A 27064-nucleotide genomic window follows, 5' to 3' on the forward strand; every position below is an offset into this window, starting at 1 on the left:
GAACAAGCCAGCTACAGTCTTTCCCACTATGATAATAGGGACTGCATTTCCATTTGTTTCTAAATTTGCAGCTAGATATATAAATGGTCAGATGCATATTTTATGAAATCTGCATACTTTTTTTTAGCAGTACATAAGTGGTCACCTACTTTGTGACTTTGGTGGCTGATAATAATAATAATAATAATAATAATAATAATAATAATAATAATAATTTATACCCCGCCCATCTGGCTGGGCTTCCCCAGCCACTCTAGGCAGCTTCCAAAAAAAATATTAAAATACTGAAATACATCAAACATTAAAAGCTTCCCTAAACAGGGCTTCGTCATTCCCATCAGCTCATTGTGCTAACCCTTTTCCAGGTTCCTGACATACTACCTGGGCAGAAGGATCACCGCTGAAGATGGCTTGAAGCACAAATATTTCCAGGAGACGCCGCTGCCCATTGAGCCGTCCATGTTTCCAACGTGGCCAGCAAAAAGGGAACAGCAGCAAGTGAAACGTGGGACGAGTCCATGGCTGCCAGAGGGGGGTTTAGGATACAGTCAGCTGCTAAGTTTCCTTGTAGTCGGCGAAGCTCTGTGTAAAAATTCACCATCCTAGAAGGCCTAAAAAGTGATTGAATGCTTGTTCCTCTACTAAAGTCAAAACCTCACCACTAAAAAAAAAAAAGAGAACAAAGATTCTTCCTGACATGTCACCTTTCTATTTATTTTTGTATACAGATGAAATCCAGTAGTGTGATCACCAACCTGCATTCTGAAGTGGTAAAGCCGAGATCTGAATGAAGAGATCTGGGCCAGTGATTATCCCATTAGGAGCTCGGCTGCTGAACTGTGGCATTTAAGAACAGCAAACCCAAAGAGTGGGAGGATGTTCCTGCCGCCCTTCACACTCTCTCCTCCTGTAAATGTTTCTTGACCTGCCTCTTTATCCTGCCCAGGAGATCCATAACTGCTAAATGTATTGCTTTCCACTTCTTTGTGTGCTGAAGTTCAATGCAAAACCTCTGCTTTATTTGGTGCGTGGTCCATTGCCAGCCTTCCTTGTGATATTGCCGTCCTTGGAGACTCACAGTGTCACTGAACTGGTATCCTGCATCGCAGCAAGTACCTATTAGCCAGGACAGACTGATGGATTTTTTCTCTCCCCCCTCTTTTTGCAATATGTATCTGCTTCAGTACATGTAGACTCCCCATCTGATCCTTGTTAGCTGAGCTTTGTTTTTCCTCACTGGAATCAGGAAACAAAAATACAGTAAAACAGTCCGGACACCTCTCTCTCCTCCAAACCTCCCTCCCCACCCCTTTTTGGCTGTTTGAATAAATGATGCCTAGAGGAGGTGGTAGTGTGGGAAAGAGTCACATGACGTGCCTTTGAAACAAGGACTGCTCTTTCTAATAGGGCAGCTCAGCCACATAACCCTTCAGCTTATTTCTACTGTGGGATGTTTCTCATAACAGCCACCTCCCAGATGTATTTGCTTGGACTGAAGTCTGGAAACAGTTGATCTCTTCTTTTCCAGCACTCATCCAAGCAAACTGGGTGCAAACTAAAGTTAGTAGCCACCGGCTATCAATGCTATTTTAAGCAAGCATTTTATAATCAACTGTAGCCACCAGTTCTATGGAAGCATAGAAAGAAAGAGTCCTCTATCGACATGGAGAACAAGCAGTGGGGGTGATGGCTATTGGGAATGGTAGGAAGCTCAGAAGTAGAAGAGCCCATGATCCTGGCGGAGCCAACTATTCCTGGTTTTTGGCCCCATTCTCGCTGTTGAGTTCTGCAAGAGCAAGACTGACACTAAGGCGGGGATGTCTGACAGACAGTACCACCCAATGGACCGGTTGTAAAGAAGGAGACAAGGCAGGTGATGGCTGTTGCTGGAACAATTTGCCCTCCGGAGAACAACAAAATATAATTGATAAATATATGAATGATGCAATCTACAGGTGAACATTGCAATACTAAGTTTAGGAAGCTGGCAGAATTTACATTGACTTGAGCAGATCTTGGGTTTGGCTTGTGCTGCAAGACATTAAACCCTGACTGTTATAGAAAAGACGTCAAATATAACCCCATCTTGAAAGTCTTCCCTTCTTCAGCCTTAGCTGTGCATAAGTGTCAGGGACTGGAAGGAGACTGACAAGTGCGCACCTGGGGCAGGGGGGTTGGAGGCCAGTGATTTGTGGAGACCTGTACCAGCCAGGAGGCAAGAAACAGAGGCTAGGGGAAGCTTCAGAGCTGGAGTGTGGAGCAGAGGATGCGTCATAAGAAGAGGAGGAAGAGGCAGGCCATGCAGGTGAGGCCAGGTGCTTCCCCACCGCCTCCTGCATCCTTGTCTTCCAGATCCAGGAGGGGATTGAAGAGGGAAGAACAGACAGCTTCCACACATGTAATAGTAATAGTAATTTATTATTTGTACCCTGCCCATCTGGCTGGGTTTCCCCAGCCACTCTGGGCGGCTTCCAACAAAGATTAAAAATACATTAAAATGTCACACATTAAAAACTTCCCTGAACAGGGCTGCCTTCATATGTCTTCTAAATGTCAGGTAGTTGTTTATCTCTTTGATATCTGATGGGAGGGCGTTCCACAGGGCGGGCGCCACTACCGAGAAGGCCTTCTGCCTGGTTCCCTGCAGCTTAGCTTCTTGCAGAGAGGAAACCACCAGAAGGCCATCAGAGCTGGACCTCAGTGTCCAGGCTGAATGATGGGGGGTGGAGATGCTCCTTCAGGTATACTGGACCGAGGCCGTTTAGGGCTTTAAAGGTCAACACCAACATTTTGGATTGTGCTCAGAAATGTACTGGGAGCTAATGTAGGTCCTTCAGGACTGGTGTTATATGGTCTCGGCGGCCGCTCCCAGTCACCAGTCTAGCTGCTGCATTCTGGGTTATTTGTAGATTCCGGGTCACCTTCAAAGGTACCCCACACAGAGCGCATTGCTGTAGTCCAAGCGGGAGATAACTAGAGCATGCACCACTCTGGTGAGACAGTCCACTGGCAGATAGGGTCTAAGCCTGTGTACCAGATGGAGCTGGTAGACAGCTGCCCTGGATACAGAATTGACCTGCGCCTCCATGGACAGCTGTGAGTCCAAAATGTGTGTGAGCAGTCTGTCATGGGGAGGTACATAAGCTGGTGGAAGGAGAGCGGCTCCTTGTTGCTGCAACTGCTCCATAGATGGCAGACCAGGGATTATATCCTGGATGCTAGACTGGTGTGTATGGGTGTTCGGAGCTGTAGAAACCGCTGTAGTTGTCCGCATTTAACAATAAAGAGTTAACTATCTGCTGTGTGCATTCCTTTGGCTGGGAGGCACCCATGACAGAGATTGCCTTCCACTTTGATCAAAACAGAAGGCACTGCCTATGACCAGAGATGAAGTTCAGGTTAGGAATGAGGAAGTAAATGAAGATCTTCAGCAGCCAACACATAATGCTGTTTTTAGGTTCAGCAAATACAGGTTGAGCAGGAGAAAGCACACACACAAAGCCCTTAGGGGAAAAAAATCCAAGACTGCGCTTGGGGAAAACCCAGCTCAAGCTTTTTTGCTGCTCTGGAAGAATTAAAGCATTGTGTTCCACACACTGCATTCCTGGCATAGAGTATCCTGATGAACAGGAAATATATTTTATGTTGCCCTTTCAATGTTCCCTCTGCACCATTCATTTTAGACTCACAACAGCCCTATGAGACTGAGCTGGTAACTAGGAGTACTGTGTTTTTTTGACCTCAGGTGGTTGTGGTGAACTGCATTAAAGGACTCCCTGGAAGATACAATAGCCATCTTCAAATATCTGAAGAGCTGTCATGTGGAAGGTGGAGCAAGCTTGTTTTCTCCTTCTCTGGAGGGTAGGACCTGAACCAATGGATTCAAGTTACAAGAAAGGAGATGGAGACAAAGCATTAGGAAGAACTTTCTGACAGTAAGAGCTGTTTGACAATGGAACAGACTCCCTCAAAAGGTGGTGGACTTCCCTACGCTGGAGATTTTAAAGCAAGGATTGAATGACCATCTGCCACAGATGTTTTAGTTGAGATTCCTGCATTGCAGGGGGTTGGACTAGATGGCCCCTGGGTCCCTTCCAACATGGAATTATATGATCCATGTTTGAAGCTTAATTCTAAAGGGAGAGTCACCTTACCCTGTAGTATATCTATATATTCATTATTAGAATGATGCATTTTTAAGTCAGCAGCCAGGGCTGTCTTAAGCATATCTGGCGCAGTGGTGCGAAGATCCCTCTGGTGCCCCTCCTTTCCCAGAGTTGCCAACCTTTTTTAGGGAGGATGGTGCTGCCGGCGACGTGCCCAGCTTTGTGGGGCTGGAGGAGGTGAGCAGGGGCTGGATGGCAGCTCCTCCGGCGGGTAAGAGACAGGCTGGACGTGGCAGCTCCCGGCTCAGCTGGCCGCTTTGTGCCATGGTGGCCACGGCAGGCGGAGGCTCCGGGTGCGGCGCGGCATGGCGGAGGAGTGTGTGGGCTGTGAGCTGATGCCAGGAGGTGCCGTGTCCAGCCTCCGCGTCTTCCCTGGCGCCGTACAGAACTTGGTGCCCAGGCGCCCTGCGCCACTAGCCTCTATAGGTAAGACGCCCCAGTCAGCAGCAACATCAGAAGGGGGTTTGTTGTACCAACTCAGATTGTTAGTTCAGTTAGCAGTTACTACTATCTGCTTTTTCAGGTACTAGCAATCCAGGGTCTCCAGCAAAAAAATCTTTCCCATCACCTTCTACCTGATCCTTTCAATCAGAGATGCTAGACAATGATCCTGAGGATTTCTGCATGCAAACCATGTGCTCAGGTTAGGACTTGCCTAGACATACTAAACATTTTTTTTTGTTTTTATTTATTTTTTAATGGCAGCTCTAGTTGTAGTGAGCAGACCTTCTGGCTGAGCTGTGTATTCTAACAACACGAGCCCTGTTCCTTCTTACCTGGCTGTCTGTTTCCCTGAAAAACCAGAAGCCATCCCCTGAAGCCTGTTGCAACAGTGATGGGGCTGGGCTGTCCCAAAACATTTAGTTGCCTGAAGCAGAACAGGAAGGTGTACAATACCAAAGCCTCACTCAGTTATTCTGGCACCTGAAACAGAAAACCCCACAAGCCTCTTCCTTTCCCTGGTTGAAAAGGAAAATAGACTAAATAATTAACAATTTGCTGTCCCTTTGTGACACTCAAAATCATCCACCTGAGGATTCTGCCTCCCTCTGCCTAATGGAAGCGCTGGCCCTAAACAGCAGTCTGTAAAACCCAAGGTTGATAAGCATTTTAGTTCTTTTCAAGAGTTCATTAGCAAAATAAATAAAATAAAATAAAATAAAGGTGGAGATTTCCACCGAGATGTCCTACAATGAGAATCTGAAAAAGGATTTCTGAAAAGGGCTACAATATATGAATACAGTTGTGGTTGGTGGGGTGGAACAGCATTGTTTACCTGGCTTCCCAATGTGGAAGTTGCTATGAGAAAGAGGGGCGAGACAGCAGGGAGGTTGGTGTGGTTCAGGCACGGTGGGAGGAGCATTGGGTTGGTTCTGCCACTGTGTCCACACCACACTGACCTCCACTCCTCATTCCCTCCTCCTCTTTGTTGCCAGTAATGACTTCTGCATTGGGAAGAAAGCCATGCCACCCCACCGGCTGCTACTGTTTGAATGGTATTCTATACATGCCTAGGGCCTTTGAGTTTCACCTGCCTGGATTAAGTGTTCTCTAAAGTTTCTCCATCTCTGGGTCAGAGTTTATGAAGTTATTATAGTTTTTGCAATCAAATGATAATATACATTGGAGGAAGGTATTTCAGGTAGACTCAGAGGCCCACTTCTGGGGGACTTTGTCCTTCTTCCCCTAAAGAAAGGGTGTGTGTGTATGATTGTACAAATCAGGCCTCCACAAATACAGGTCTCATCCCATGTCCCAAACAGAAGCCAGACCAGTGAATATGATCAGTAATTGCTGTTCTTGCTTTCAGTCTGCAAAAGATAGCCACTCACAATAGATGCATGCTTCCCCTGGTGTGTAGGTCAAGATCTGGGCTACATGGCTTCTCCACAGCTGGAAAACAACTGTAACATGCCAGGCACCCACCGCTGAAGCCGTCAAACTCTTAACTATCTACCTGTTATGAAATAATAAATAATTTTGATGAAGCTAGAAAAACAAAATACATATATACCTAGGTATTACCGAAATGCATACCTACTGTTTTACTAAAGGACTTTCGACTTTGTGCACTCATTTACCAAAGACGTACTGTGCCAGCGGCGGCGCTTGTCATTCACAACAGCAGTGTTTGTCAGGCTCATTGGTGGTACTTGTCATTCTCAATGGCGCTGTGCATGCAAAATTAACTCTTACATCAAAATATTATGTTATGTATTGTATTGAGCTGCTATGCGGCAGTGAGGTCAGCAGCACCTTTGACACCTTGGGGGGCAGCTAAACTAAATTTGGGGGCACTGGGTGGATCTTTGCACCCTGGCGGCGCATATGCTAAAGATGTTAGTGCTCCTAGACCTGTATCTGTGCTTGGAGAACTGAGCAACCCCATAGATTACAGCTCTCCCTATTCAAAGGTTGCTCCAGCAACCAACAGACACTGCTTTCAAATAAACCTGGGTGTATTACTAGGTTATGTCTCTGATATATCCACTAAAAGGAAGTAACGAAAAGGGAAACCAGAAATAAAGCAAACAAGATTTGTCCTCCCCTCCCTTCAGAGGTAATTACCAGAAACCGCCTGGGTAACTTCCCTTTCTCGTTGAGATATGAGCACATACGAGGAAGAAATGGTCAATTAATTAATAATTGTTCTGGTCGAGAACTTCAGAGAAGCAGAGTGGGAAAAGGGAAAAGCTGTATTGTGGAAAAGCAAGTGTTCTTCATAAATAAACAACAGAATGGACTCTTGTGGGAAACTGCTGAAATAAGGAGAAGCGATGGAGAACGCAAAAGCTCTAGATGTCGTTCCACAGGTAAAGGAATACATTCTTTCTCCCTTTAGCTGCCAATGGCATTCGCTAGGCACAACTAATATGAGCCTGCTTGCAAGCAACTTGTAAACAGCATTGTCTGGGATTTTGTTATATGGAAGCCCCACACTCATGGGATGTTACAGATTGTCTAACATAGGAAGAGGAGTCCATCAATTAAGAATTAAGACTGCAATCCTGTGCACCTCACTTACATGGCTGCTGGGGGATAAGAAGTATCAGTTTGAGTTAGCTCCTTACAGAGCGATCATACAGACTTCTTAATGCAGTATACTTCACAGGATCCACTTTTGTCCCATTGTCAAGATTAAGCAAGCTTAAGTGATTTGGAGATAGCAGCCTAAGAGCCTAGATAATCATTAAGTAACTGTTAGGGACCAAAGTAGATGTGATGGGCACATGTGCATTTATTCCTGTGTCTGCTTCATTCATGTATCAAGTGAGAGTTGTGGGGTGTGTGTATGTGTGTATGTATGTTTGTGTGTGCGCGTGTGCCTATGCTTTACATTAAGTGGATCCTGCAGGCAAGTCGAGTGAGGGCCCCCTCTGCTTTCTTCCCTCACTGCTCACTGTTGCTTTGTATTTTCTCTGCCTTGCTTCAGTACAGTGGTACCTTGGTTTAAGAACAGTCCGGTTTAAGAACGCTTTGGTTTACAAACTTCGCAAAACTGGAAATAGTGTCTTGGGAGATAGATATAAGATATATGTTCAAAAATACAGTAAAGGTTCACTATCTATGCTAGCATTCTACTGATGTTGGAGAGAGACTGAGTTGAGAAATAAGACCAAGGGTACATACTGATATGAGAATGTATTAGATAAAATGTAAAGAAATATACAATAATAAGAGTACATTCATTTGTAAAAAAAGGAATATACAACGGGATAGACAGGAAGTCCAAAGTGTTGGTACATATATGATTTTGGAATAGTTTTTTTGTCCTTGTTTTTTCCCTTTCCCCCTTTTCTTTTCTTTTAGTATATAAACTTTGTATACATGTTGAAAATTATAGTATAATAAGTCTTGTGATGTAATATGATAATGTTTACCGATGTAACATAAGAACTTTAATAAATAATTTTTTTTTTTAAAAAAGGGAAATAGTGTCTTGGTTTGAGAACTTTACCTTGGTCTAAGAACGGAATCTGAATGGTGGAAGGGCACTGGTGGTGGGAGGCCTCATTAGGGAAAGCGCGCCTCGGTTTAAGAATGGTTTTGGTTTAAGAAAGGACTTCCGGAACAGATTAAGTTCATAAACCAAGGTACCACTGTACTCATTGAATCATAGAATTGTAGAGTTGGAAGGGATCCCAAAGATCCCTTGTCAGATTAAGGGCAGTGCAGGCAGTTTCCCCCGCATAGGGCACCGAACTGAGGGGGCGCAAAGTTGAGAAGATCCATAATTGAGAAGTTCCTTCTGGGGCGTCAAATTTTGGCCTCAAGCAGGATGCTGCACTAACAAAGATTGCCAAAGTCTGCCCCAACCAAGGATCATGGAGTCCAATCCCATATCTAAAGAATCCCTGACAGATGGTCATCTAACTTCTGTTTAAAGACCTCCAGTTGAGAGTCCACCGCCTTCCAAGGTAGTCCAACTCCACTGTAGAACAGCTCTGACTATCAGAAAGCTCTTCCTAACGTTTAGTTGGATTCTCTGACTAAAGTGAGCTGAGCTGGGGTGGGAGTGGGAGGTTACAATGCTTGGAGCACTCACATTTAGTGAGAGACACTTTTATCATAGACATTGGTTGGGAGAAAAGAGAGGGGCGGCAGATAAGGGGAAACTATGAATTGAAAGTGGAGATGATAAATGTACCTTTCCCTGTCCATCTGCTTTTTAACACAAAAAAATCTTTAATGATGATATATGATATATGATATATATGATATATATATATCAATGGACCTGCATCTTCCATTACATGTTTAAAAATAAAAGATACACTTTCTGCTGAACAGATATATGGATATGGCTGGATCCTCACATCTAATTTGGCCCCAAGAACACCATTAGTGCCTTCATCTTCCAGTGTGCAGATCCACGAGTGCAACAGCTGTAAGATCATCAGCAATCTTTGGTACTTTGTTACTACTACAACTAATCCAGAATGCGGCAGCTAGACTGGTGACTGGGGGCGGCCGCCGAGACCACATAACACTGGTCTTGAAAGACCTACATTGGCTCCCAGTACGTTTCCGAGCACAATTCAAAGTGTTGGTGTTGACCTTGAAAGCCCTAAACGGCCTCGGTCCTATATACCTGAAGGAGTGTCTTCACCCCCATCGTTCTGCCTGGATGCTGAGGTCCAGCGCCGAGGCCTTGTGGTGGTTCCCTCATTGCGAGAAGCAAAGCTACAGGCAACCAGGCAGAGGGCCTTCTCGGTAGTGGCCCCCGCCCTGTGGAATGCCCTCCCATCAGATGTCAAAGAGATAAACAACTACCTGACTTTCAGAAGACATCTGAAGGCAACCCTGTTCAGGGAAGTTTTTGATGTGTGATATCTTAGTGTATTTTTGGTCTTTGTTGGAAGCCGCCCAGAGTGGCTGGGGAAACCCAGCCAGATGGGCGGGGTACAAATAATATATTATTATTATTATTATTATTATTATTATTATTATTATTATTATTACTACTTAGGGTCTTAGTAGGGAGAGCATCTGATTTGAATACGGAAGGTGCCATGTTAGTTTCCACCATATCAGACTAAGGCTACAAGAGGCCTCTGTCTGAAGCCCAGGTGAGCCAATTCTGGTCAATGTAGACAATACTGCGCTAGATGGACCCATGTTTGAAATGGACCAAGTTCTGCTTGCAGAATGGGACTTTCCCCACTCCACACTCCACACATGTGCAGCACCCTCCCACAGAGCAGCTGTAGGGGGGGCATGTGAGGGGAAGAATATTCCCTTGTGCAAAGAGCTGATGCAAAGTTTCCCTCAGGGCTACTTGAAATATCATCCCTAATGCAGATTACTATTATTTGATTAATTGTGGCAGCGGGCCCATGATTTCATTAACCACGGATTAAAAATGAGAGCTTTAAAATTGGTTTTTAATCAGAAATGCTTCCCCACGAGATAGTATTTCATGTTGGAGTCAGTGTCACTAAAATAGAATGTTTCCTGGAGGAGTACTCCAAACCCTCTTTGTGCAGGGCTGGTTCTGGTTCTTGGGCCGCTGCCTTAGGTGATGCATTTTAAATGGTTTTCCAATTAACTAGTAAGAATGGGTTTTGTACTCTGTTATTTATTTATCTTATTTATTACACACACACACACACACACACATGTTTGATGGTTAGAAAACCTCTAAGTGGGTAACATCATATTGGTATGATGGAAAACATATTTGTGCAGATCAGCTGATTGGATTAGAAAACGCACTAATTCAAAATACCACAGCTAATCTGTGTTGCAATGCAAACATTTAATTTTTCTATTTTGTGCCGCCTTTCCAATTGTCATTCTGCAGTTCCCTTATCCACCAAAGCAAATGCCCCACACTGTCTGGATCCCCAGGTACAGGGATGGTGGATTTTCCCAGATTATACAGTAGTAGATTAATCAAGCTTTCAGCTGCCAATGTGTACACTGGCTGCTTAAATCCTATTGGTGCCAACAGTGCTCCCCCCCAAAAAAATATTTAGGTGTACTCTCATTTTCCTACTCATATGGAAATACTTCCCCTCAACTTAGATTCACAAAATGTTTAGGGGTATGTGTATCCCTGCATCCCCCTAGAAAAAAAGCACTGGGTGCCGATAGCTTTTAACCAGCTTAATTTAAACCAGGGTTGCAGTTTAACTTTTATTTATTTATTTTACAGAGTACTCATGTCTCTGAATTGTCCCCCCTTTTTTTCTTCTTTGCTGGATGGTGGAATCTCTGCTTCATGCTGGTTCATGATCCTGTCCTGTTAGCCAAGGCTACCTTTTTGCTAACAGTCTGTGATTTATTTTTTTAATTTATTTTTGCATTACTGGCTTACCCACTTTGTAAACCGTAGCATCCTTAACTTCTTATCTGCCATGATTTATCTTGAAAAATGTACACTCGCTTTAGTTGCGAAGACAAATATTAATTGGTGGGGCTGGGAAATAGGGGTACTCCGGTTTATGCTTTGATTCTATTTTGCTCCCGGTGTTCTACCATCACAGTAAATTGAAAAGGGGGAAAAAAATATGGAAGATGGTCTTTTCTTGTAACAATGAGTGGTAACTGGGCACATCCAAAGATCCTGGATTGCGTGGCGGTCACTCTGCCACAGCCAACAGTGATATAAAGCAATCATATATTGCACCAGCAGCAAAGTCAACAGCCAAACAATATCCATGGAAGCAAATATTATTAGAGGAACATGGACAGCATATCTACCATTGACCGACCACTGCTGAGCCTGCACAGAAGGCACCAATCAACGTTAACAGTGATACCTGATTGACCCATGGTAAACCAGATGTAAACTGGCTTCTTCATGTGAATCTGGAGTGGTGAGCATCCATTTAAGTTCACTACAAGACCTCCCTACTAACTGAGCTTTTCTGGAAGGTCTTATTTAACAATTTCTCCAGTCCCTGAACAAAATTACATTGAAATGTAACGTTTATGAAAAAAAGAGAGTCTATGAATCGAGCTGCGAAAGATCTCTTTGGAGTCCATGAATATACATACCAAGAGATATAGATTAATTTTGCCTTATTTAAATGCAATCGATCACTTGCTGTATATATACAGTGAAAAATCAACCCCAAACAACCTTGCCAAGGACCGGTGGGGGAAAATCAATTGCATAGGAGAGGTGGCCTTTAACTAAAAGTCTAACAAAATTGATAAGAAGCCTGGGGAATATGGTGCTGCAAAGTGGTTGATTAAAACTAAGTGAACTATTAAGGGAGGAGGAAGAGGTCATTTGGCTTACAGCCCTGATACCAAGAGCTGCGGTCTTCTCAGCATTCGCAAGATACAGAGCACTAGGGTTAAGGGAAGAGATCTACAAATTAGGCCACGAAATATCCAAATAATCTGTTGTGCATAACCAGGCAATCTGTTGTGATCGTGCGGATGGAAGCTTTGTCTGTGACTTGAGCATTGTAGGGGCAACCACAAGAGCAACCATCACCACAACAGTGAGGCCAAAGCTAGGCATGCTGGGAGATGTGTGGCTGATGCTGAAAGCACTGGACTCCCTCCCAGAGTAATGTCCACTGCAGGCTTTCCCAACCTTGTGCCCTCCAGTACTTTTGGATTTACAGTCTCAGGTAGGGTGGTCGATAATCAAGGATTATGGGAGTTGTAGCCCTAAACATCTGAAGGCCAGTAGCTTGGTGGAAGGCTGGTCTAGCATTACAAAATGAGCAATATCACTGTGTGGTAATCAGGGAGGGATGGATATGTCAATTTTTGGTTTCTTGCAGTTTCTGCATGGCTTTGCAATATTTCTTTTAAAGTCCTCATGAAAACTTGTAAGCATCATAGTGGAAATTTCTCCCAATGCACACATTTTGGTTTATCATTTTGCTTGCTACACCCTCTTTTTCCCCCATGCAATTTCCTGTAATATAATGGCATTCTTATGTGCTACTTTCACGAATGTATGCATTTTTATATTCCCCCCTCCAATATGAACATTGTTGTAAGCATTATTTGGTTGGAGAACTGTGTCGTAATATTTGGAGCAGCACGAAATTTGGCAAGATAGCTGTGTTTCAGTTTGCATATTGTCCTAGCATTTGGTAGGTTTGCATTAAAATCCAAACTAAACCAGATTTCTCCTGCATCCCAAGCTGCAAACTTTAGGATAAAGTGGAGACATTTCTTTTCCTATACATAATTCTCCAAGAAAATGGCAGGGGGCTATTTTGGGGTTGTATCGCTGACAGAAAAGCCCCCATGTGACAAGTAGATCATTCAACGCATAATCCCCTCTGATGAAAGTGCTTCTGTGTTGATGCAATTTTGGCAGACCGCTGGTTAAAAGCCATTTAGATAATTGTGGCTCCAAAGTTGGTTTGAAGCATTACACCTATTTCCAGAAAGTCTGCCCATGTTTGATTTAACTGCTGGAGATATAATCCTAAATACACTTGGAAGTACATTCCACTGACATAATGGGCGTGACTTGCATTTCACATGGAGGCTTTCAATTTATTAAACCCCTTGAGGGAGCTGGTGCTGACGCCAAACGGACTTATTAACTCAGAGAAGCAGCCAAGGCTGGACTGCGCTAAAGAGTCAGGTCTGGTGTGCTATAACAGGATGCTGGCAAAGCAGAGACCGCAGCTGACTGTGGCAGCGGAGCCTACATTGGGGAGAGTGTTGTAAATGAATGATGGCTCAGAGTATAAACTGGGGAGTCCAAATTTCACTACAGTCATGGACTTGTTAGCTTTTTAAAAAAGCCACTTTTTATTTTTATAAATTTATTTATTTGGTTTTTCAAATTAGAATTTTACAATCACATATCCAACATAGAAAGTAAAAACAATATTCCAAAGAATCTCCTGGACTTCCCTCCTCCTTTGTGGGTCCTATTATTAATCGTTTCCTCCTGCATCTTTTATAATACTCCAAATCTTTTACATCTTCATTATATCCAAAATCCACCATTAAACTACAAGTGTTATTCCAATCCTACTAACAATTTCAACTGTTTACAATGGTTTTTAAGGTAAATTATAAATTTCCCCCATTCCTTATTAAAGTTTTGGTCTTCCTGGTTTCTGATTCTTCCAGTCATTTTTGCCATTGCAGCATAATCCACCAACTTAATCTGTCATTCTTCTCTGGTCAGGACTTTGTCCTCTTTTCATCTCTGGGCCAATCACATCCGCACAGCTGCGGTCGCATACATAAATAGTATTTTCTGCTCCATTGGGATTTTGGAACCTAGAATTCCTAAAAGAAAGGCTTCAGGGGTTTTTTTTGTTCTTTTTTAAACAAACAGTTATTTTAAACATTTTCCCCTGGATTCATTATATATCATTTCCCAAAATTCTTTTACTACCTTACATGTCTACTACATATGATAGAAGGTGCCACTTTTGCCTTCCCCCCTTACATTGCAATAATACTGACCAGCTTTATAGCATTAGAATGATGGATGAAATAATGTATATGCAATGCACTGAAGATCTTTATCCAACTCCAGTTATCTTTTGTGGTACCTAGCTAGCAGCTCCAGATAGTGACAGAAGAACACAAGAGTCGTGTTGGATCAGATCAGTGCTTCTTCTTCTCCAACCAGATGTTTCTGGGAAGCCTATAAATAGGACACAAAGGCAGCAGATCTTTGCTGTTCTTGGTCCCAGCAATTGGTATTCAGTGCCATGCAGAATCTGAATGTGCAGGTTGAATTTGTGACCAGTAGCCATGGATGGGCTAGTAGTTGGTATTAAGAAACTCAGTTCAACTGGAGCTCTGCTGATGATCTCAAATAATGTCTTTACTTTGGCTTTGCTCTGAGCAATGAGCATGGCACCATTGAAGGGAACCATGTGATAGTTCAAGCTAAGTAAACTCCCATCCAGAGAAACTCCAGTGGTTCCTACAAAATTGCCTATCCATAATAGTTGGGGAATTCCCTGGGGAATTAGTGTGCATGGTTGATGAGATGAACTTTAGAAGTTTATGGTCCATGTCATGTGGGAGTAGGTAGCCTGTGTGAATTACATCCATTATCCATTTTGCTATTTTCACTTCCAGTATTGGTGCTTCAAGCTGATAAAGCAGTTTCACATGCAGATGTTTTGGAGATCTCAGGCCACAGGGAGGTTAGGCTGGCCTCAACCAGAACCAGGGCTTTTTCGGCTGTGGCTCCAGTCTGGTGGAATGCTCTGTCATAAGAGACTAGGGCCCTGCGGGACTTGACATCTTTCCGCAGGGCCTGCAAGACAGAGCTGTTCCACCAGGCCTTTGGCCAGGGCACAGCCTGACCCCCTCCTTTTGCAATCCTCACATAACTCTAACTCAATGGTTGCCATTAATTTAATTTGAAGTGATTTTATAATGAAATGATTTTAGAATGATGTATTATTTTACTGTTGTTAGCCGGTCTGAGCCCGGTTTAGGCTGGGGAGGGTGGGATATAAATATTATTATTATTATTATTATTATTATTATTATTATTATTATTATTATTATTTAGGTTGATCCTTGTTGCTTCCTGCTTATAAGAGAAATAAGCAAGGCAATGTTGGTGTTTCTAAACTAAAAATATGCATTGCAACTAGGTCCACAGAGTTCAGTCATCTCCAGAAAAGATACCCAGACCGATATTTCGTTGAAAGGATCTGTAAGATATTGGTTCACATGTGCACATGCACTAATAGTGTGGATAACAACATCCTCCAAGATGTCTACAAGAGACACATCCATTAAGTTCTGTAGGGACTGGATATGAATGACAATGCACATCTGCATCCATATGCATGTGAATGCACAGATATCACTTGCTAGAGTACACAGAAAGCTGTCTTATACAGAGTCAGACCATTGCTCCATCTAGCTCAGTATTCTCCACACTGACTGTCTGGCAATGGCTTTCCAGGGATTCAGACAGCGGTCTCCCAACCTTACCTGGAGATGACAGGGATTGAACCTGGAACCTTTTGCATTTAAAGCTGGTGCTCTACCACTGAGCTACAACCCTTCTGATTGTTGGAAGTAAAACAACAGTGCTTGCAGTAAGTTACATGAACCAGTAGGGGACCGATAGAAAAGGCAATCTAGGGAAGGGTTACCAGACGTCCCCATTTCCTGGGGACATTCCCCGGATTTGCAAATAAGTCCCCGGACATATTCCATCCCTGGAAGGTCCCCAGATTTCATCTAATGTCCCGGAAAATGCAGCAGCGGCAGTCTCAGCAGCCCGGAGCAGTTGTCTCTGGCTGGCTTCAGGAGCTGCTCGGAAGTCCCCATCTAGGGTGGATCTAAACACAGGAAAAACAGCTTTAAATAAGTCAGAAATTAGATTGTTTTAACAAAAGAAAAATATGTTGTTGTTGTTGTTTAGTCGTTTAGTTGTGTCCGACTCTTCGAGACCCCATGGACCAGAGCACGCCAGGCACTCCTGTCTTCCACTGCCTCCCACAGTTTGGTCATGCTGGTAGCTTCGAGAACACTATCCAACCATCTCGTCCTCTGTCGTCCCCTTCTCCTTGTGCCCTCCATCTTTCCCAACATCAGGGTCTTTTCCAGGGAGTCTTCTCTTCTCATGAGGTGGCCAAAGTATTGGAGCCTCAGCTTCACGATCTGTCCTTCCAGTGAGCACTCAGGGCTGATTTCCTTAAGAATTGAGAGGTTTGATCTTTTTGCAGTACATGGGACTCTCAAGAGTCTCCTCCAGCACCATAATTCAAAAGCATCAATTCTTTGGCGATCAGCCTTCTTTATGGTCCAGCTTTCACTTCCATACATCACTACTGGGAAAACCATAGCTTTTACTATATGGACCTTTGTTGGCAAGGTGATGTCTCTACTTTTTAAGATGCTGTCTAGGTTTGTCACTGCTTTTCTCCCAAGGAGCAGGCGTCTTTTAATTTTATGACTGCTGTCACCATCTGCAAAATATATTTATATGGAAAACTGCATTTAAAATTTCCTGCTCTCTGGTGCCATCTGGTGTTGCATGTTTATAGTGCATCCAATTATAGTTCATCCAATTCACCGTTTCTTTACTAATGAGCCGAGTAGCTATTCTTTCCTTGCTGATTCTTTCCTAACTTCTTACACATTGTTTTCTCTTTACTTCTTTCCTGCTTCTTCTTCAGCCTGTGAGTGTTGAGCCATCCTTTTATTAACCTCATCACTCCACGATGGCCATAGTTAAGCCTGTACTCAGAATGGCTTTCTTTGCCAGGAGTATTAAACCTTCTTTATTCTTTTAACCTGCAGTCTCCCCAGACTATTTATTTCTGCACTCCACTGCAATCTATATCTCTTTACCAAACTCCGATTGTGGCAACAAGGTCGAAATTGGACAAGATGTCTAATGAGACAAGCATTTAATACCCCTCGAAAATGACTGGGCTAAACTCAAGCGCTGGGCTGGCTGTTAAATCCATCCCTGTCTCTTTACTCACAATTCTACAATGCTCATAAGCCAGATGGACTGCGAATCTTGGTTAGGTGTCACAAGAACTTTTGCAACAGGGTCATTCCATGAGTGGAGTTATGATGCCGATCTAGTCGGCAGCTGCACTTCGTCAAAACATTTGGCAGCTAAAGTGCTCGGCCAAACGGAGCAAGAAATAATGATCAAACATCTCCAAGGAAATTGCTTGCCACTAGTGTCAGAAAGGCAAGCAGCGAGTAGCGGCAAACGGGGTGTTGTGAGTGTGTCAGGGCTGTGTTCCAGCAGATGTGATACACCTTCTGGTTTTATTACGCCTGACTAGATTATCCCAAGCCTTTATCAACTAAGAAAAGAGAGGGGAGACCTGCAGGTCCTTTGTCATTATTACTTTGCTCATAGAGCCAGATCGGATGTAGTGTTGACTGACTGCTTAAGAATTCAAAGAGGACACGGCGGCAGGATGGCAAAACCCCTCCCCTCCCTTTAGGAGTGCAAATTTCCCTGGCTGCTTTAGCCATGCTTAAACACTGCACACTTCCAGACTGTCCTTGCTTCATGGGTGGGATTCATGCCCAGCTTTGGGGTGCACAATTAGTGCGGATCTGGCACTCTCGGGCTACAAACCTGCTTCCAAGAAAAGAAAAGGGAAAATGGACTTTTGCAGTAAGGAAAGTGAGGCAGAAAGTGTCCTGCAGAATGTGGGACGGCCAGTGCTTGATGTGACATGACTTAAGCCTTCCCTGCCAAAAAAATCAGAATGACTGTGCCATAAGCAGCTAACTTAATACAACCTTTCTGAAAACTTTGCACAAGCAAATCAGAAGGAGTGCTCCATAAACAGGTTGCCTGGAAGCACCCATTATGTTGACAGTGTCATTGACTACTGATAAGGCTAATAAAGCATATTCAGCACACCTTTGAGTTTTAGATACTGGGAAGAATCACAGGTTCTTGAATGTGCTAGGCTGCTTGCTGTTGGATCTTTTCCAAAGGTTTGCCCAGTGCAGGTGATGGGATACAGAGAGTCAACTGCCAGGGATTATTTAGCTGTCATTCCCCATTGCAGGGAGTTCATTTGGGCTCCTTTGAACTCTACAATTCTATGATTCAATGAACTATGAATGAAATATTGGAGGGAGCTTCGTTTGGTGAATGCTCAGTAATTTCAAGGAGATCCTTCCTCAATCTCTTGTGATAAGTAGATGCTGAACTGCTAATCTGAACATTCAGTTTGATCAGTGAGCAATAGCTGATTTTGTAGAGATGGCTGGATGTCAGGCATAGAAAATAACATTTTTTCTCTCAACTCTGGCATTATACCAGGACTGGCTCTGGATTTGGGTGATTCTTGGACCTAGATAGGCTTTAAAGTGGTCTCAGGGTGAGAATAAATATTGGGTGCCCTGCCCAATTCCAAACACACTAATCTCTGCTGTCAACTGTGCTTTGTTGTCAGATCGGGATCTGGAAAATGCAGTTACAAAGAATCCTGCAAACACTGGTTGCTCAAAATTAGGATTGTCATATTTCAAACAGTGAGAATCTGAACAGAAAAAGTTGTTGAGCTTTTTTTAAAAAGCTCCCCAAAGTTGTCGACCTTTTTCTGCTGCTTGGTTATATGGGCATTGGGAGTGGTATGGCATTCTGACAGCTTAAGAAACAAAACAACGAATGGCCTTAGTTAAGAAGCTGAGCAGGGTTTCATAAGTGATGAGACTGTACAACAGGAGTCATGCACAGATAGGTTTGGAAAATCTAGAACAGGCAGGATCACCCAGAACAGAAATTGAAGTTCTTTTGGCCTGTAAACTGCAGTTAGTGCAAAATGCTGCAGCACAATTGTTTGTTTGTTTATTACATTTATAATATCCTTTACCTTCCAAAGAGCTCAAGGTGGTGTACATGGTTCTCTCAGGGGTGGAGGAAGGGGGTGGGGGTGGTCTGCCTCAGGTGTCACCACTGAGGGGGGTGACAAAATGGCAGGCGGCACTCACTGTGGGTCCTGCAGTGTACCTTAGCCACATGTTTCTCTTGGGAGTGACGTGGTAGCTTGGATGCCCGCAGGCCCTGCGCTGCCCCAAACAGTCTGCCTGCCACCTCCCCCTCAGCTATAGGGCGGCTGAATGGGAGGAGGCAGGCAGACTCCTCAGAGTCCCTGTGGAGTGTCCTGCCCCAGCTCACCCCACCCACAGGTGGCTGGCTCCGCCGCTGGGCACAGGGCATGTGACCAACCCAGATGCCTGATAGGCTTCCTCCACTGCTGAGTTCTCCTCCTTCCCATTTCATCCTCACAGCAACCCTATGAGGTAGGTTAGGCTAAGAGATGGTGACTGGCCCAAGGTTACCCAGTGAGCTTCATGGCTGAGTGGGCATTCGAACCCTGGTCTCCCAGGTCATAGTCCGACACTCTAACCAGTATGCCACACTGACATTTGTGCTCATATATATTCACTGCCTGCCAGTGAACTACTGGGCTGAGTTCAAGCTGCTATCATTGATATATAAAACAGCCTGGGATCAGTTTCTTTATAGATTATGTTAGCTATATACAGTGGTACCTCGGGTTAAGTACTTAATTCATTCTGGAGATCCGTTCTTAACCTGAAACTGTTCTTAACCTGAAGCACCACTTTAGCTAATGGGGCCTCCCACTGCTGCCGCGCCGCTGGAACACGATTTCTGTTCTCATCCTAAACAAAGTTCTTAACTGGAGGTACTATTTCTGGGTTAGTGGAGTCTGTAACCTGAAGCGGATGCAACCCGAAGCGTATGTAACCTGAGGTACCACTGTATGCTGATTTGAACACTTCAACAAGACTATTGAAAAGGTGATCTCCAGTTGATCATCTTGCAGTGGATAAACTTAGTGGCCAAATGAAAACTGGATTGTTGAGACCTAGTTAGGCTGGATCTTGTTCTTTTTCTTTTAAGTTACACAGGTCCTCCGACACTTGCCCAAGTAAGCTATACATTTACATCTCCTTATTTCTTCCAAGGAGTTCAAGATGTTGTATGTGGTTGTCCTTCTCCCTATTTTATTCTTGCAACAACCATGTGAGGTAGGTTAGGCTGAGAGACAGTGACTGGCCCAAGGTCACCCAGTGAGTTTCATGGTTGGGTGGGGATTTTAATCATGGTCTCCCAGGTTGTAGTCCATCACTCTAACCACTATGTTAAGTTGGAGGAAGGTCAGCACAATGCTTCCCTGTGGCTTCCTGATTTTGGGCCTGAAACTTCTGTTTAATGCCTTGAGTGAACTTCTAAGCAGCCCCTCTGTCTCCCCAGGAGTCCAAGTCTCAGAGCCTCAGCCAACACAGCCAACAGTCAGGGAACATGGGAGCCGTAGTCCAATAACATCCAGAGAACTGCAATTTCGCATACAGTATCTGTTTTAGTGCTTAACAGACTGGTTCTTTTCCACTGAACAAGGCAGGTCAAGTATACAGACCTGTGAGCTCAGAGTGCACCAAACTGTCTCTAAAAATAATTAGGTGCCACTGTTTAACAACCTGATAATCATTGTTTCAACACAAGGCTAATTAGATTATCATGTTAATAAGCAATATGATAATACAGTTCTTATTACTTTGGATAATTTTAATCACTCATTAAAAGGCACAGGGCATTATTACCTAGGTAATGAACAGATGCAGTGATATGTCAACAGCTTTCTATATTATTTTATGCATAGTTCATTAAGTAATAAACATTTGAAACTGCACAGGGGAACTCTGTGACGGCTCAAGGAGCCAGCAGCAGAAGGTTTGGCAGTTTGCAAACAATTACGGAATGCCGCTTTCTGCCTCGGAGATGGGGTTAAAATTTACAGAAAACGAAAACAAAAATAAAAATACATAAAGGGTGTTATAGAGGTATTGTGGCTGTTCCATCAAAATCAATGCAGATTGTGGTCTGCTGGCAAGAAAGAAAAAGATAGTAATCGAGTGTTAGGAAGCCAGTCATGCTGACCAGTCAATATTTTGTTAATTGAATGCTCAGTTACCTGTTTATTATTTGATCACTGCAAAATGCTCATCGTTATCATGAGCTGGATATATGTGGAGTTGTAGAGGCGATTATGGGGGCTACAATTTGTGCATTCTATGAACATCCACAGAATCTGTGCTGGTGGCTGCGCCACCCAGTGTCAGAAAGTGTGAGTGAACGTCATGAGAGCCAGCGTGGTATAGTGGTTAAGAGCAGTGGACTTGTAATCTGGTGAACCGGGTTCACTTCCCCATTCCTCCACATGCAGCTGCTGGGTGACCTTGGGCCAGTCACACTTCTCTGAAGTCTCTCAGCCCCACTCACCTCACAGAGTGTTTGTTGTGGGGGAGGAAGGGGAAGGAGAATGTTAGCCCCTTTGAGACTCCTTAGGGTAGTGATAAAGCGGGATATCAAATCCAAACTCCTCCTCCTCCTCTTCCTCTTGCAGTACTTAAAAGCAAGGGTTGATTCTGCCATCCCTAGGTTGCTACCTGCCAAACTCTGATCCACCTAACACAGAAATGGCCAACCAGCAACCGAGCATCGTGTTAATAATGTCTGATCTCCATTCATTTATATTTTGACTTTGTCTTGCCTACTGTGTTATGCCTGAAGCAATTTGCTCTGCAAGCGCTTTTTCTGACGAGGGCTTGCTCGTGGCACACTGCAGTTTGGATTGGGTAGCTCTGTCTGCTGAAGGGTGAGCAGTACTAGGGAAGGGGGTCATAGCTCAGTGGCAGAATGTGTGCTTTGATCCTTGGCACCTTCAGTTTTAAAGGACCAGGTAGCTCTGGAGAGGTGCTGTAGGCTGGAGTGCACAAAATACTGAATTAGATGGTAAAAGGTAAAAAAGGTAAAGGACCCTTGGATGGTTAAATCCAGTCAAAGGCGACTATGGGATTGTGACACTCATCTTGCTTTTAGGCCGAGGGAGCCAGCATTTGTCCACAGACAGTTTTCCGGGTCAAGTGGCCAGCATAACTAAACTGCTACTGGCACATGGAGGACTGTGACGAATGCCAGAGTGCATGGAAACGGTGTTTACCTTCCCACCACAGTGGTACCTATTTATCTACTTGCACTGGCATGCTTTCGAACTGCTATGTTGGCAGGAGCTGGGACAGAGGAATGGAAACTCACCCCAACATGGGAATTCAAATCGCCGACCTTCCAACCAGCAAGCCCAAGAGGCTCAGAGGTTTAGACCATAGCGCTACCCGCATCCCTTGAACTGGATGGACAGAAATTTGGATGCATTTTTCAGCAGTTTCCTACGCCTTGCAGCAAGGAGTCCATCTGAGGTTCTATTTTGTCATTTTTAACATGATCCTGGAAAAGGGCAAAAGAAAGATGGAGACAATTTACAAGCCACCACATTCTCCTTTGCAACCCTCCTCCCCATCCTTCTGCCTGCCTGTGGGGAGAATGTTTTTAAATAGATCACCTATATATAAATCGTGCAGCGCAAACTAGCATTGTCTTGGGAGCTTGTGCATGAAAATGCAATTTTTCAAAGAGGTTCTCCCCCTCCATTATTATTTTTTGAAAGGGAAGTGCACATCTTCTTCTCCCTTGCTCCCTATTGCCCAGGCTATATTTCATGCCATGTTCAAATGGGATCTGGGTCCATGTGGAATGAGAGTGGGGGGAACCTCAGCATATTTCTCGTGATGGGTCACTTTGCTGCAAAGGGCTTTTCCAATGGGCCTTGTTCTTTGCTACTTTATCATGCCAGCAATGCTGAGGCAGCGTAAAAGCCAGCCATGCCTTGTCAGCTCTGATGAAGTATTCTGTAGCTCCAATTGTAACAAAACTGTTTCCATACTTCTTCCTCCTTGTTGTTATTGTGGCAAAGCACACTGTCCCTTGCATCCCATTCTGACAGCACAGAGAATGTGCACTGGTATAATAAATGGCGATCTGCCAGGCAAAATCTTACTGAAGCTTTGCTTGGGGGTGGAGATGGGGAACCCATGGTCATATCTTAGTACGGTATTCAGGTCTAAGACTTAATTCATATGCAGAGAATGCTGCAAAGTGGGTTACTGAATGAGCTGCTTGTTGATCTCATGGTGTTGATTCATGCTGTCGAGGGCGGTTGCTGCTGGCTGGCAGATTCTCCATGGCAGGAGACAGACTGCAGTGTGCAAACCAAAGGTGATAGGATAGAAGCACCATTGTCCACGGAGAAGCATCAGTGTTCATGGAGTGAATCTTTCTTTCATATTTACAGGCTTTGCAGGCTTTTTGGGTAGCACTTCAAAAACCTGCCAAAACCATTTGACAAATGGAAATACAATAAACGCACGAAGTGAAGGGTGCATCACCTTAAAACTCTCCTAAATGTGGTGCCTCCAGCCTGGTTCCTTGCTGCCATCCTTGCGTGAGATGCATGTCTCTATATGTAGGCAAACGACTCCTCCATGCACAGGGGGAGGAAAATAAAATAAAACCTTTCTGGGATTGAAAAGTGGCAAGAGAAGTTAGAGCCAGAAGTTAGAGTGAAATGCTCTGCCCAAGACAGAAGGAGTGGAAGACACTGGGGCAAACCCAAAATGATGGTAAAAGGGAGTTCAGATGGGCAAGATGAGGATGAGGAGCAAAGTGCCTCGTGAACAACCTCCTCCAAAAAGGATTCGAAGTAGACTAAGACCTTTTGAGGCACCACCTTCAGGTGACCTGAAGGTGCACTGCTTCCTTGCTAGTTTTCTATATGCAGGGAGTTGTTGTTGTTTTTGCTGTAAGCAGGTGTGGACCTTGGTAATATGCCACCTTATTGAGGCCATGGGCTCTTGCTGCCGTTGGGGTTTAGGAAGGAGGCGTGAGGCTCTGACAGGGTCCTAGAGCCCTCCCATCTCCTTCCCAACGCCCAGTAAGCACTTGCCCTTTCTCCTTGTGCCCTCCATCTTTCCCAACATCAGGGTCTTTTCCAGGGAGTCTTCTCTTCTCATGAGGTGGCCAAAGTATTGGAGCCTCAGCTTCACGATCTGTCCTTCCAGTGAGCACTCAGGGCTGATTTCCTTCAGAATGGAGAGGTTTGATCTTCTTGCAGTCCATGGGACTTTCAAGAGTCTCCTCCATCACCATAATTCAAAAGCACCAATTCTTCGGCGATCAGCCTTCTTTGTGATCCAGCTCTCACTACATAGCTTGCACCACCCTAAATCCAGCTCTGCTGTAAGGGGCTACTCAGGGATGCAGTTTCCCAGGCCTGCCAGCAGCACCTGGAAGCTTATGACAGCTGCCTGGACCCCAGTGCCCTAGCAGAGCCCCCCAGTTCTGATGTGTGCCTTGAGCCCCTTACAGTGGGCAGGCTCCATTTAAATTTCCCACAATGCCTTGGAATGACATTGTGCTAAGCACTCTGAGCAATGTGGGAAATTAAGATGGCAGCCACCAGCCATTGGGGCCACCATCACTTGCAGCTAAGTCTGGTGGGGGGTGTCCCTCCACATAAGAGGGAGTGCTGATCCCCAAGTCCTTTGCCCCAAGGCGCACTCAGATATGGAGCCAGCTCTGCCACCTCCCACCTGGATTATGAAATAGAAGAGCAGACCTTGGAGGGCTTTTAATTTTGGAGGGCTCACTGTGGGCTTTTGCAACAATGGGAATTGGCAACTTCTGGAGCAAGGAACACACATATTGGTCTATTGTTGATACTCTCCCGTTCCATTAAAAAACCATTCGCATGTGTTTGCCTCTTACTTCAGTGACATGTTAGGATGTGCTTTGAATATTAAAAAAGGGTAAAATAAACTTTGCACATTTAATTCCTCTCTCAGCTGACACGCTGATCAAATCTACAAACAATTTCAGTGATAGCTTTGTAATCTAAATGGTTTTAATGGACTAAACTGGCTTGATGATCGCTGAACGGAAGATATTGTTATATCTACATGAGTCACACATTTGGCATGAATATTTTACATTTTATAGTCTTGGGATATGAAAAGCAACATTTATTAACATTTCTGGCACTGTTTATATACATGTCTGCTGGCTTCATCTGCTTGCTTAAAAAGCTGGTTGATATTAATGACGTTTGTTTGCCAGACAATTCCACATTTGTTCTCTTCTCATTGTCTGCAGTCTGTTGGCATCATTGTTTCTAGACTCATTACTTCTCCAGAGTTACAAAAGGACAGCAACAACAGGCATTTGCTCATTTGCATCTAAAGTAGAACCTCCTTGATCCATGGCAGTATACCCTGATGTAGCAGATGCCAAGGACAAACACTTCAGTTTTCCTGGTCTGCTTGTACGCTTCATGGAGGCAATCTGGCTAAGAAGCAAGTTGTGCAGTGGTACTGTCAGAGCAGAAATTCAGGGCAGAAGCCCAGGTCCACACTCAGCGGAATGACCTGGAGACCCCCCAAATGCAGCAAATAATTATCAAGTGTGACATCTGATGACTGAGGAGGGGACAATATGCATCCCTATCAGGACAGATTTAAACCTCTTATCCCAACTCAATACTACATATACTTTGATGGGGAGAAGGGTGGTCATCCAGCTCCTTGGCTGAGGATTAGCCGCTCCTCCTGTAATGGATATCATAGAATGATAGAGTAGGAACAGACCCAGGGGTCATCTAGAGCAACCCCCTGCTATGCAGGAATCCCAGCTAATTTCGTGGCCTTAGTGGTGATGTTGACTGTCGTGAAAAAGCCTGTGGCAGTGATTGGTTGGGTTGCCTGATTCTCACAGTAGGTCAGGCATGGCAGAATAGAAGGAGATGTTAGAGAAGACACCAGGCCCCAGACCAAGGGACAAAGTGCCAAAGATTAGAGGGTTGTAAAAAAGGCATGGAGAAACATGGACCACTTATAATATCTAACACCTTGAAAGATTCCATCAACAGTGTCACTGAAAATGTTTACACATCACTTGGGAAGATAGGCAAACTAATGCCAATGTACTGGAAAAAGTAAAGATCACCAGTGTTGAAGCAATGATTCTTCAACATCAGCTTCATTGGACTATTCATGTTGTTTGGATACCTGATTATTCTCTTCCAAAGCAACTGTTCCGAACTAAAAAAATGGAAAGCGTAATGTTGATGGTCAACAAGAGATTTAAAGACTTCTCAAGGCAAATCTAAAAATATGTAGAATAAACATTGGCAACTGGGAAACATTGGCCTGCGAGCACTCCAATTGGAGAACAGCCTCTACCAAAGGCCTCTTCAAAGACTTTGAAGATGCTCAAACTCAGGACGAAAGGGAGAAATGTGCTAAGAGGAAGGCATGCTTGGCAAACCCTCACTGTGATCCTCTCCTGCCCAGAAACCTATGTCCCCACTGTGGGACGTGTGGATCCAGAACTGGCCTCCACAGTCACTTACGGACCCACTGTTAAAACCGGGCTTATGGAAGACAATCTTATTCAGCTACAAGTGATTGCCAAAGAGATGAGGCAGAGAGTGAAAGGAATGAGGATCACACATCCTACTTTGCAAAGGTTAGCCCTCTTTTTGAAGGGTTGTGGGGTTTGAGTCTGGTTTAAAGGTAAAGAACCTTAGACGGGAGAGCACCTTGAAGTAATAATAATAATAATAATAATAATAATAATAATAATAATAATAATAATAATAATTTATATGCCACCCATCTGACGGGGTTACCCCAGCCACTCTGGGTCACTTGCAACAAATTAAAACACAGTAAGACATCAAACGTTAAAAAATTCCCTATACAAGGCTGTCTTCAGGTGTCTTCGAAATCAACAGCTGGCCTACAGGCCATTGCCTTCTACACATGGGAGGTACTGCATTTCTATTTGAAGGACAGCAATTATTACTAAATTTGCACCTGTACATATAAATGAGCAAAGCTTATGGGAAAGTGTGCCTTGATTTCTCTCCCCCTCTTTGTCTTTTTCATTTTGGTGAGGTGTATGACGCCATCCTAACAGAAATAAGTATTTGTAAGGAAAAGTAGGAGAAAGAATGGGCAGGGATGGGAAATGCATGCAGCTGGGAGCTGCAGAAGTGACAGATTGTACTGCA

General features: G+C 44.1%; 1 protein-coding gene across 3 annotated transcripts in view; it reads left to right on the forward strand.

Moving 5' to 3' along the window:
* Positions 1 to 6648: 6648 nt before the first annotated feature.
* The window catches only part of LOC310846980, a 75648-nt gene continuing 55232 nt past the window's right edge, over positions 6649 to 27064 (forward strand). For all 3 annotated transcript variants that reach the window (XM_083744255.1, XM_083744257.1, XM_083744256.1), the window contains exon 1: positions 6649 to 6979. In XM_083744255.1, coding sequence (XP_083600381.1) covers positions 6944 to 6979 — 36 coding nt within the window. In that variant the 5' untranslated portion in view covers positions 6649 to 6943. The remainder of the gene's footprint in view (positions 6980 to 27064) is intronic.

Source organism: Podarcis gaigeae, assembly GCF_964106915.1.
Source record: "Podarcis gaigeae genome assembly, chromosome: 6".
Taxonomy (NCBI): Eukaryota; Metazoa; Chordata; class Lepidosauria; order Squamata; family Lacertidae; genus Podarcis; species Podarcis gaigeae.